Source organism: Pongo pygmaeus, chromosome 7 (genome assembly GCF_028885625.2).
Source record: "Pongo pygmaeus isolate AG05252 chromosome 7, NHGRI_mPonPyg2-v2.0_pri, whole genome shotgun sequence".
Lineage (NCBI taxonomy): Eukaryota > Metazoa > Chordata > Mammalia > Primates > Hominidae > Pongo > Pongo pygmaeus.
The window spans coordinates 64,388,885-64,401,395 of NC_072380.2; the positions used below are offsets into that span (position 1 = coordinate 64,388,885).

At 37.2% G+C, this 12,511-nt stretch overlaps 1 protein-coding gene across 7 annotated transcripts in view; it reads right to left on the reverse strand.

Annotated features, from left to right (window-relative positions):
• Positions 1–12,511, reverse strand: part of RB1CC1 (RB1 inducible coiled-coil 1) — a 91,867-nt gene that overhangs the window by 59,975 nt on the left and 19,381 nt on the right. For 5 of the 7 annotated variants that reach the window (XM_054497596.2, XM_054497594.2, XM_054497597.2 and 2 more), the window contains 4 exons: positions 4,347–4,461; positions 2,884–3,005; positions 1,312–1,438; positions 974–1,144 (listed from right to left, as the gene is read on the reverse strand). In XM_054497596.2, the coding sequence (XP_054353571.1) occupies positions 974–1,144; positions 1,312–1,438; positions 2,884–2,954 (369 nt within the window). In that variant the 5' untranslated portion in view covers positions 2,955–3,005; positions 4,347–4,461. Of the gene's footprint in view, positions 1–973; positions 1,145–1,311; positions 1,439–2,883; positions 3,006–3,419; positions 3,650–4,346; positions 4,462–12,511 lie in introns of all 7 variants that reach the window. The other 2 variants (XM_063668774.1, XM_054497593.2) reach the window with 1 other exon arrangement.

A 12,511-nucleotide genomic window follows, 5' to 3' on the forward strand; every position in this document is an offset into this window, starting at 1 on the left:
CGTGGAATATAGTTTTAATTGCTCTTTCTAATCACTTGAAAATTATATATCCTAGTTGTCCTTTAACTTATTTTCATAATTAATACTTCCTGTATCAAAATGTAGTATGTATACTTTTCAACCAAATCAAAAAAACAACTCTAAAAGATTCTGTTATGTAAATTCAGTTTACAGAAGTATATTTTTTAAAATTTTGTCCTCTCAAAGCACTTTTGGACTCTTAATGTTTATTAAATATGTTTCACACAGATGAGGTTATTTCCTTTTAATGTTGCATCCTATGTGAAAAATGGGGGTATTTGTACAAATGTATATACTGCTTAAAACAAATCTCTAAGTTTTACTAATTAAAGCTAATGTTCAGTAATGTTATTTATTTTTACAAAAGGTAAATACTATTATTTCATTGGTTCTAACACATTTTTTCCATGATTAAAAGAAAAATACAGCTTACTACTGATAGCTTAATGTCAATGATATTACTAGAAGGTAAATAGTAAATTAAAAAGGAAAATCAAATGACTGGGAAACAATCCGTGGGAACTTCAAGTAGCAGTGTTAAGAGCTATATATTAGAAAGAAAGCTGATTCTCCTCCAGGAACTAACCATAAATATGGAAAAAATAAATACATTTTTAGAGCTATTTAAGTTCTCTTTGTTAACATCTACTCTAACGTAGGTCCTTTATTAATTAATGTTCAAAAGTAACTATTTACATATCATTATCTAGGAAAGAAGGTGACCAAATCATGTTAAGACAGCTTTTCCACTCTAAAATACTGTCATTATCAAAGTAGAATAACTAGCAATGTATAACCCAGAAATTTTAAAACTAGATATATTAACCAGAAAATATTTTTAGAATTTGTCAAACTTTTTGCATACTTCCTATGCAATTTAGACTACTGTGCTATTTAGATCCGAATGCTTTTAGAAGCAACCAGTTAGTTAAAATAATTGTTTATATCTTACCAATGCAAGCTGTGTCCTTGAAGCAACAGTATGAAAAACTGCAGGCATCATAAGAGATTCTTCAACTTTTATTTCCATGTCATTTTCTGTCGAAAAGGTAGTTTTAGGAATAGCAGGTGGACGATCACATAAGATCATTTCTTTGTTAAAAAGAAAAATTGGATTTGTATCCTATATTTTTTAAAAAAGGAGAAATAACCAAAATAAAATGTTATAAATACTGAGCGTGCACATTGCCTTCAATATATGAAGCAAATAAACCTTACTTTTGAACACTGAGTTCCCAATGTGATGTAAAGGTGGTGCATTCTTGTGTGAAAGGACTCTTGAATACCTACCGTCCCAGCACTGTAGGTACACACTCTTCGATCTGCAGCCATGCATTCTCCTCCATTGACCACCAGCACCTGGTGTTGAATAGCAATCTTGTATTTGCTTTGAATGGCATGCTTAAGGTCTGCCACACTTCAAAAAATGAAATAAAATAAATCAGTTGTTTATATTTGCCCAATGACTTTATTTTCCAAGTAGTACTATGTAAAAACACCTTAGAGGTTAATGAATTTCACTCTAAAACTTTCCCCAAAAACAGTAATAAAAAATATAAGCTTCCTATTTAATGAACTGGATTCCATAACAACTGGCTGATCTTAGGTAAATAATTCACCCACGTTTCATATCTAGAAGTGAGTCTATGAAATGGAGGCAGTAGACACATTTATTTTTTGAGTTATCTATATAACATAGCAAAAGAATATGCTCAAACTGGTTATCAAGTCTATCAAAATCCTCAGGCTACATAATTTTTGTTAAAATCTCCACACGTTTTAGAAACTACATGTGAAGATTCCTTCCTATCCCTATCTTCCAAAAAATCATTCATGTAAGGGTAAAATCAAGTTTAATGAAAACTAATTCTGAAAAAAAAAATCCATAATTCAATTTTTACAATAAAGATTATTATTTCACACATTATTTATAATAATTCCAGTATCAGTTTTATTCTGCATTGCCATAAAGTCTTTGCTATTATGGCCACTATAAAAATATAAACAGCATTGGAAATGATATTTACTACTTCTATTTCCTTCCTGTCCTGTTAAGCCAGAGAATTATTAGATACCTGAGTCCCACTAAATTTGGATGAAAATATTAAATTTATTTTCTCTCCTTAACAAACAAAATAAACCTATTGACATTTATTCATAAACTGAATAAAAACAAATGACCAAAAACCACGGAAGTGATATACATTGTTTTATGAAGCTTCCAATAATTCCCTTAACAATGGCCTGCAAAACATAGAATAGCAATTGACCATAGGTACTTACAACAATGGAAATCAGTTTGTTTTGTGTGGGTAGATCTGTTTACTGATCTGTTACTGTTTACATGAATATAATATTCATGCCAACAGGACAAAGCATAATTTAAAGAATGTAACTAGTATTTTAGAGAAAGATAACAATTATATATAAAATATGTTGGGATAAAAGATTTAAGACTTGCCATTATGTGACTTTTTTTTTCTTTTTTGAGACAGAGTCCTGCTCAGTCGCCAGGCTGGAGTGCAGTGGTGTGATCTTGACTCACTGCAACCTCTGCCCCCCGGGGTTCAAGTGATTCTCCTGCCTCAGCCTCCCGATTAGCTGGGACTACAGGCGCGCGCCACCACACCCAGCTAATTTTTGTATTTTTAGTAGGAACGGGGTTTCACCATGTTGGCCAGGATGGTCTCGATCTCCTGACCTCATGATCTGCCCGCCTCGGCCTCCCAAAGTGCTGGGATTACAGGCGTGAGGTACCGCACCCGGCCGCCATTATGCTACTTTTTAAACAGTAGAATAATATTTCTTTAACTTTCTGCATGCAGACAGAATGCGAAAAAAAATAAATGAAATACAACTCACGTTTGCACTGTAAGTTCAGTGTCAAATGTTAGAGTAGTTCCAGTGTTAACCAGAAATACATATAACTTCATGATGATTTATCTGAATTCTGTGAGCTTATACCTCACCCTCTGATACGGTTACTAGAAGAAACAAGAAAAGTGATCAATTTTACAAATGCAACTACAATCACAAATACTACCATCATTATGACACAGTACAGTATTACTATATAAATAACAAAAATATCAAAATGGGCTTTGATGTCTAGGATGGCTAACTGGATAGTTCAGTAAACTCAATGCTTAAAAAAATTAAAATAAATAGTAATGAGTTTAGTGAAAAGAAAAGCATAACTGTTCTGCCATAGGAAAAAAAGTTTGATTTTTCAAGAAGTAAAAGGCCAGTAGCTAGAGTAAAGGTTGCTACGTGCATATTTCACTCAGTGTTTTACATTAAGAATAAAACAGTTGGTCAAACATCTTATCCCTGAGAGTTTTCCCCGCACTTCTTCCTCAACATAATAAAAAATAGATTAGTATTAAGGTTAAACTTACTAATAGCAAATTAAGAGTAGCCATTACTTGCAAATTAGGGGAAATGAATCCCAATTCCTTCCATCAGCTGCCTGTTGATCTGTTTCACCTCTACGCTGAGCTAGAAATCCTCCATAATAGTTCCATCACTTCCATCAGCTGCCTGTTGATCTGCGTTTCACCTCTACACTGAGCTAGAAATCCTCCTTAATAGTTCCATCACTTTGTGTAACAGTAGCAAGTGTACAGGTCTGGAAATCAGAATATTTAAAACAACTCTGCGATTAACATGCCCAAGGAAAAAACCTCATCTAGAAAATAAAGCTTCTTCATCTATAAAATGAGGATAACATACACAACAAGGCACAGTGGCTCATGCCTGCAATCCCAGAACTTTGGGAGGCCAAGGCAGGAGGATCACTTGAGGCCAGGAGTTCAAGACTAGCCTGGGCAACACAGCAACACCCTGTCTGCACAAAATGTTTAAAAAAATTAGCCACACTTGGTGGCGCATGCCTGTGGTCCTAGCTACTTGAGAGGCTGAGGCAGGAGGATGGCTTGAGCCAAGGAGTTCAAGACTGCAGTGAGCTACGATTGTGCCACTGCACTCCAGCCTGGGCAACAGAGAAAAGCCCTTTCTCAAAAGAAAAAGAGAAAGGAAAATAACTTAAAATAATGAAACATAAAGGGGACAGATTTCAGGGTCTAGCATTTTATTTTCAACAAATGGAGGAAAAGATCCATAAGATTAATGAAACTGGTGAACGATAACTATAAATAAATTCCCAGAAAGTAGTAGGTACCTTTACTTATGCTCTCTCCACATAAGCCTTAGAGAATTATTAGAGAAGGAAAAAGCAAATAAGGTTTTAAAATTAAGATTTCCAGAATCATTATTTTAAAGGCAATAGATTAAACTCTGCTATACAGGTAGAAACTGTGACTTACCGTCAGGCACTGTGAAAAGGACTACCACTTTTCTTAAAAAGTAGATTAAAACTGGCTTATGTTTGCTTTGCTTGAGATTGGCAACTGAATGGCATTACTGGTTAAACTCAGAGAACTGGAAAAGAAAAATTTCTGGTTATAAAGAGAAACAATTCAGTATGAAACAACATATGGCTATTGTTCCTTTCTTCCTTTTAAAACTACCATCTAAGAATAATCTCTACTCAGGCCCTTCTACCTGCACATTCACTATAATACCAATCACACAACTTCAACCCACATCAATCCGTGGCATCAAACAAAAGTCACCAATAAATTCCTCAAAACTGCCATTTCCACAACTATTTCTCATTCCTTAAAATATTATGGTAAAGAAGTGTCCAGGCAGTGGAGTTAGAAAGCTTGGGTTTGGTTTGGGGCCCATTACTTGCAATTATATGATCTTGGACAACTGTTTCGGCTTCCTCTTTTGTAAATAGGAACAAAAATGGCACCTGTAGCAGACAGCCTCTAAGACAGCAGCAATTATCTGTACCACATCCACCTACTGTATTCATACTCCAGTGAAATCCCCACCCTCAAGTGTAGGCAGGGCCTGTGATCTGTTTCTAACCAAAAAAAATTGCAAAAATGATGGGATATCATGTAGGTAATTGTTACTCAAGATTATAACTTCCATCTTGCCAGCTGACTCTCTCTTGCCAGCTTTGATGAAGCAAGCTGCCATATAGAGAGGCCCACCTGGTAAGGAATTGAAGATGGCCAGCTAGCAAGAAGCTACGGTCTCAGTCTGACAATTCTCAAGGAACTGAATCTTGACAACCACCACAAGCCCATCCTCTCCTAGTTGAGCCTCAGAGAAGACCTCAGCCCTGGCCAATACTTTGACTGAAGTCTTGCAGAGACCCAAAAGGGCCCAGTGAAGCCATGCCCAGAATCTATAAAATAATAGATTTATATTGCTTCAAACAACCAAGTTTATGGTAATTTCTCACTCAACAATAGATGATTAATATAACACAACCATATCACAGGGATATTAGGAGGATGTTGTTGTGGGAAGTCAGGGACCCCAAACAGAGTGACCGGCTGGAGCCACAGCAGAGGAACATAAATTGTGAAGATTTCATGGATATTTATCAGTTGCCAAATAATACTTTTATAATTTCTTATGCCTGTCTTTAATCTCTTAATCCTGCTATCTTCATAAGCTGAGGATGTACGTCATCTCAGGACCACTGTGATAATTGTGTTAACTGTACAAATTGATTGTAAAACATGTGTGTTTGAACAATATGAAATCAGTGCACCTTGAAAAAGAACAGAATTAACAGCGATTTTTAGGGAACAAGGGAAGACAACCATAAGGTCTGACTGCCTGCGGAGTCAGGCAAAAAGAGCCATATTTTTCTTCTTGCAGAGAGCCTATAAACGTATGTGCAAGTAGGAGAGATGTTGCTAAATTCTTTTCCTAGCAAGGAATATTAATATTAATACCCTGGGAAAGGAATGCATTCCTGGGGGGAGGTCTATAAACATCTGCTCTGGGAATGCCTGTCTTATGCAGTTGAGATAAGGACTGAGATACACCCTGGTCTCCTGCAGTACCCTCAGGCTTACTAGGGTGGGGAAAAACTCCGCCCTGGTAAATTTGTGGTCAGATTGGTTCTCTGCTCTCAAACCCTGTTTTCTGTTGTTTAAGATGTTTATCAAGACAATACATGCACAGCTGAACATAGACCCTTATCAGTAGTTCTGCTTTTGTCTTTTGTCCTGTTCCCTCAGAAGCATGTGATCTTTGTTAGACCCTTATTAGTTCTGCTTTTTGCCCTTTGAAGCATGTGATCTTGTACCTACTCCCTGTTCTTACACCCCCTCCCCTTTTGAAACCCTTAATAAATACTTGCTGGTTTTGAGGCTCATGCGGGCATTACTGTCCTACCGATATGTGATGTCGCCTCCGGTGGCCCAGCTGTAAAACTCCTCTCTTTATACTGTCTCTCTTTCTCAGCCGGCCAACACTAATGGAAAATAGAACCTACACTGAAATATTGGGGGTGGGTTCCCCCAACAGGATGTCAAAGAAAAAACATGGTATTTGGCAGATAAGTCAACTCTCCAAAGTTTGGGAGGGATCTCAGCTGCCTTACCTTTGTAGTAGAGCTCACTTACTCCCATAGCTGCTGCTACCACCACTGTTGACTGCTGACTCCCAAATCTCTCCTAAACTAAACTATCTATCCAATCCCTCTCAAACTCAACAAATCCAAATCAATCTCCTATATGCATTTCTTCAACATTATTGTTTCAAAACTGAGCTCTGCCCCATAAATCTCCTTGCTTTAATTTTTCATTTCTCTTTGTTGATGAAGTCTAGATTCACCCAATCGCTCACATATTATCCTAGATTTGTCTTCCTCCTAAGAGACATATAAACATCAGCAAATCTGTCTTGTAAATTCTAATATTTAAATACTTAATGACACAATATCCCTATTTCTATCCCTACTGCCTTAAATCAGACCCTGTTTTCAACCTGCACTGATTTCCTCAATCACTAGTCCGTCAACCTCCATGCTGCCTTCAAAGAAATCTTCCTACATGCTAGGTTGATCCAAGTTTTTCTGCTGCTTTAAAACTCAAGACAATTATGACTTTTAGGGCAGCAGCTACCACTTTGTATTCATTATATTCCAGGAAACTATTCTAAATGCTTTATTAAATGACAATAACAACCAAGACAGCAAATAAAATATGCTCGTCCTTTCCACCACTTTTCACCCTCATCCTCTACCCCTCCCCCAACTCACCAGTCCCAAATATCACACTGCTTAAACTCCCTAAACAAATCGAGCTGCTGAAGTCTCTGAGTCTTCATGGGGCAGTTTTCCACGCTTAGGATTCTATTTGCCCTGCCTGCTATGATCACCCCTTCCACCTGCCCTACCCTCACACACATCTTCCTTCAGGACTCAGGAGAACTGCTTGAACTGGGAGGCGGAGGTTGCAGTGAGCTGGGATAGCACCACTGCACTCCAGCCTAGGCGACAGAGCCAGACTCCTTCTCAAAAGAAAAAAAAAAGGCAGTATCTACAGCCAGGGAAAGTAGGCATAATTATCATAAATGTGATACTTTCTAAGAAACATGTGGAGAGTGACAGGGAACTATGAAAGGCACTTAACAGATTGACAGAAGACTGGCCAGAAGGTGCAGACCTAGAAAAGTCATGCAGATCTGAGAGATGTTAACAAAAGGAAGCTAGAGATAAACAGGAATCAGATGACTGTATTAAATAAAGATTTGCTGAATGAATGAGTGAATGAATACCAAATCCAAAAGCATAGGCTTTATCTTACAGCTTAAAAGGAGGCATTTTGTTTTCTCAGAGATTAGGTAGCTAAGGGATGCTGATTAAAGTGGAAGGAATATTCATTCATTCATTCATTCATCCAAATCCAAAACACAGGTATTGATATTATGTGCCAGGACTGGGTATTCTGTGGGGAAAAAAACAGACATAATCTTTGTCCTCATGGAGTCCACAGTCTTGAAGGAGAAAGCAGCATTAAACAAGAACAAAGCAAACATGATATAAGTCGTAATAAACACACAAAAGAAAGAGTGGGTAGGAAGAAGGACTTACTTCAGATTTACGTGATCAAAGGAGGCCTCTATGTGGGTTACATTTAAATGGTATTGTTGGGATAAGAAAAGGCCTGAACTGAGAAGATGTAAAGCAGTACAAGGAGACACACCATTTTTGTGAGACTAAACACAAAATCTTCAGTAATAATCACTGTATTGTTTTTTGTTTTCTCGTTTTCCTTTGAATATTATCTTTTGATATAATTCCACAGTTACAGAAAAATTACAAGAATAGTACAAAGAACTCCCCTCTCCCCCTTACTCAGATCACCAACTGTGAACACTTGTGTTCTATTTATCACTTGTGTCAGTGCACACTCCATACATGCTCTCTCTCCACATACGTATACACACAGATATTTTTTTTCCTGAACTACTGTAATTTGCAGACAGAATTTCCCTTTATCCATCAATACTTCAGAATGTCTTACCTAACAGCAAGAATTTTCTCCTACATAACGAAAGTACATTTATCAAATCATAAAATTTAACACTGACGCACTATTATTATCTAATCTACAGTCCATATTCAAACTACTGCCTCAATAATATCCTTTGTAGTCTCCCCCCCTCAGATCCAGGATTTATTTCAGGATCATCATATTGCTTTTGGCTATAATATCTATTTAATCTCCTCCAATCTGGGACAGTTCAGCTTTTCTTTTGCATGATCTACAGCCAATACATTGCTTTCAATCAGAAGCTTTAGAAATCATTAAAGAGTAAAGATGACCTCAGTTCCATTCTCCTCTTCCATGATACTTAAAGCAAACTGAGGGAAACTCCAATAAGCTGTAGCAGCTGTGTGCCTTTAAACAAACACCAATCTCTTCATTTGACATGCACACACCTCACCCTAAGAAACGACAATCATAAACAATGCTGACCAAAAAAAGCTGAAAGAAATAAACCTACTTGCGAATGAGTTTGTCTACATACTTGATGAACAATTTAAACTATTTTAAGGATAGTTTTGATTACACTGGCTCCAGAACTAGGTTAAAATTAATTTAAACTACTTCAAGGATAGTTTTGATAACTGTGACTCTAGAACCTAAAATCTGACTCCAGTATACAAATTTCTAACAGCTCCTAAGTGATGTTAATGACAATATCATTTTCCCATGTTTTCATCCATTGTGTATAGTCCTAAGACTGGCATCTTTAATCAGAAGCCTCTTCTAAAAATTTTCACTCTCTACATCCTCACTAACTGTCAGCTACCAAAAGTCTCAGAGAAAAATCCAACTACTAACACAAGGCATCATTTCCCATGGGTCTACCAGTACTGGTAACCTGTGAGGAAATGTGACGCTCATTGCTTTCATGGCCACAAATGCTCTTCTTTTCTCCACGTCCTAAGTAAATGGACATAAAATCATAATCATAATCACTGCTAATACTTATTGAGTTATTCATTGTATACCACTCATTATGCTAAGTAGTTTTACATGCATGACTTCATTTATCATTACATGTAATACATTCATATCATTAGGGTTTCCATTTGCAGATGAGAAATTACAATTCAGATTAAACTTGTCTAAAGGAATAAACTTAGTAAACCAAAACAAAAGTAAACTTAGCCAGGGGTGTGAACACAGGTCAATAAATTCATTCATTCAATAAAAATATCACCTGAGAATCTAGTTAGGTACCAGGCATTTTCTTAACTTTGGGAATAAAATACAAAATAATTAAACTGTCTGCTCTCATGAATTTTAATATCATAGTGGGCAACATGAAAATTTTATATTTATATAAAACTCCATGATACCTACTTTTGGGGGAAAAAAGCTACAAAAAATCATTTTTTTAAAGTAAAAACAAACATGAAGTTCCAAAATACATACTTCCACTTTGCTTTTATTCTTTAGAGATAAAGATACTGTTGGCATAGCAATAGCTTCCATTGACTGGAAACATGAGTAAGAACTATATGAAGTATATGATATTCTCACAAATCCTACAGTGAGAGAGGTTAAGAATTATCCACATCATTCAAATGACAAAACTATGGCTCAAAGAAGTTGTTTCCTAAAGTCACATAGAAAGAAAGTCGTAAAAACTTAAAATCCATAGCTGGATCACGGAGAAAAAAAGAACATGAACATACTACATTAAAATCCCTTACATAAGACTACATGTAGTAAGCATATTCTATGACTTGGGACTTTATTGTTCCTTTAGAAATACCAACACTTTTTCCCCCTTGCAGATTTTCTCCTTTATGTGACCATTTAAAAATTTTCCTTTACTAAACACAATACAAAAAAAAAAACCTCTTTCAATATGAAGTAAGAAGAGTGGAATAATAGAACACTTTAAATGTGACAAGGTAAGTTTTTCAACGGAAAGCAAAGTCATCATCCAAGAAATGGCATGGACCCAGATCCTGAGAGAACAAGATTTCCTTGTGTCCATAAATGAAAAGGTGATCTTCACCTGTAACCACCTGATCTTCCACAAACCTGACAGAAACAAGCAATGGGGAAAGGATTCCGTATTTAATAAACGGTGCTTGGAGTCTTGGCTAACCATATGCAGAAAACTGAAACGGAATCCCTTCCTTACACCACATACAAAAATCAACTCAAGATGGATTAAAGACTTAAATGTAAAACCCAAAACTATGAAACCCTAGAAGAATACCTAGGTAATACCATTCAGGACATAGGCACAGCAAAGATTTCATGACGAAAAAGCCAAAAGCAATTGCAACAAAAGCAAAAATTGACAAATGGAATCTAATTAAACTAAAGAGCTTCTGTACAGCAAAACAAACTATCATCAGAGTGAAAAGACAACCTACAGGATGGAAGAAAATTTTTGCCATCTATCCATCTGACAAAGGTCTAATATCCAGCGTCTCCAAGGAACTTAAACAAATTTACAAGAAAAAGAAAACATATATGTAGCCAACAAACATGAAAAAAAAGCTCAACATCAAAGATCATTAGAGAAATGTAAAGCAAAACCATAATGATATATCATCTTACACCAGTCAGAATGGATATTATTAAAAAGTCAAAGAAAAAGACAGATGCTGGCAAGGTTGTGGAGAAAAAGGAATGCTTTTACACTGTTGGTGGGAGTGTAAATTAGTTCAACCATTGTGGAAGACAGTGTGGCGATTCCTCAAAGACCTTGAGGCAGAAATACCATTTAACCCAGCAATCCTGTTACTGATGAGAACATATAGACACACGGGGGTAGGGTGGGGAAACAACACTCACTGGGGCCTGTCAGAGGGTGAAGGGTGGGAGGAGGGACAGCATCAGGAAGAAAAGTTAATGGATGCTGGGCTTAATACTTAGGTGATGGGATGATCTGTGCAGCAAACCAGCATGGCACATGTTTACCTATGTAACAAACCCATATATCCCGCACATGTACCCTTTAACTTAAAATTTAAGAAAAGAAAAGGTGATCTTGGCATGTAGCAGAGAGAAATTTTTCCATACCTGGTCATCCTGGCAGTGTGGAATTCTCTAGAAACGTGCATGCTGAACACTTCATAGCTAAAGAAACATATAGAGGAGAACCTACCTATCGTAGCCAAGAACAGAGCTGAGTGTTTAACACAAACAGCTACCCCTTTGCATCCTTACACACTTCACTCCCAGGGCACACACTGGGGCCACCTTCAAAAAGGGAACTCCACTGCTACTGCTGGCAACTGCAGGGCAGTGAGGAGTATAATTTTGGCTCTAGAGTGGAAGACCCAACAGGTCACGTGGTCTCCCACCAGGCTGCCAGGAAGAAGAGGCGGGTGATTCAGGATCTGCTCTCAAAGCAGAAAGTAACATGGTGTTTGGCCTCTTCTCCCAGGCTCATCCCCCCTCGGGTAGTCCCCTGTGGATCCAGAGATAGTCTGGAACTGATGCCAACTGGGCACAAAACATGCCCACCATCCTGGATGGCTCATCCCAGGCAAATGGGATGCAGCAGGAATTTTCTCTCTTATTACATTAAACATCTACACATTATAGCCTCAATTTTGCCTCTTGGAGAGTAAAGCCTAAAATACTTAACTATCTGGTCCTTTAGAGAGAAAGTGTGTGCCTCTTCCTCCAAAGCTTAAGCAACTACAGCCACTTCAGTGAGAGCTGCACATACCTTAGTTAATACCAGGCATCTACTAGTGAAGGACTGAACCTCCTGGTAAGCGGCACTTCCATCATATGGAAGTGACAGCAACAATACAAAGAAGTCCTGCTCAGAGACAAGCCCAATTTCCCAGTTTTCTTTCTAACAGATGATAGACCCAGGACTGATCACAGAATGACTGGTATTCTAGCTTAGGGGGAGAGGAAAGGGTAGAAAACCAAAAAGAGGTAGTTATTTTCCATACCTGCCACCCATCATTTAATTCAAATATCCAAAGATGTGATTACTGGCGAGAATGACAATAACAAGTGACTAAGGATTACTATTAGCTTTTTAGTAGGAGCTCTTATAAATTAATAAGAAAATAAATAGGCAAAGGGCATGAGTAGGTTATCAAGTGGTTAACAAA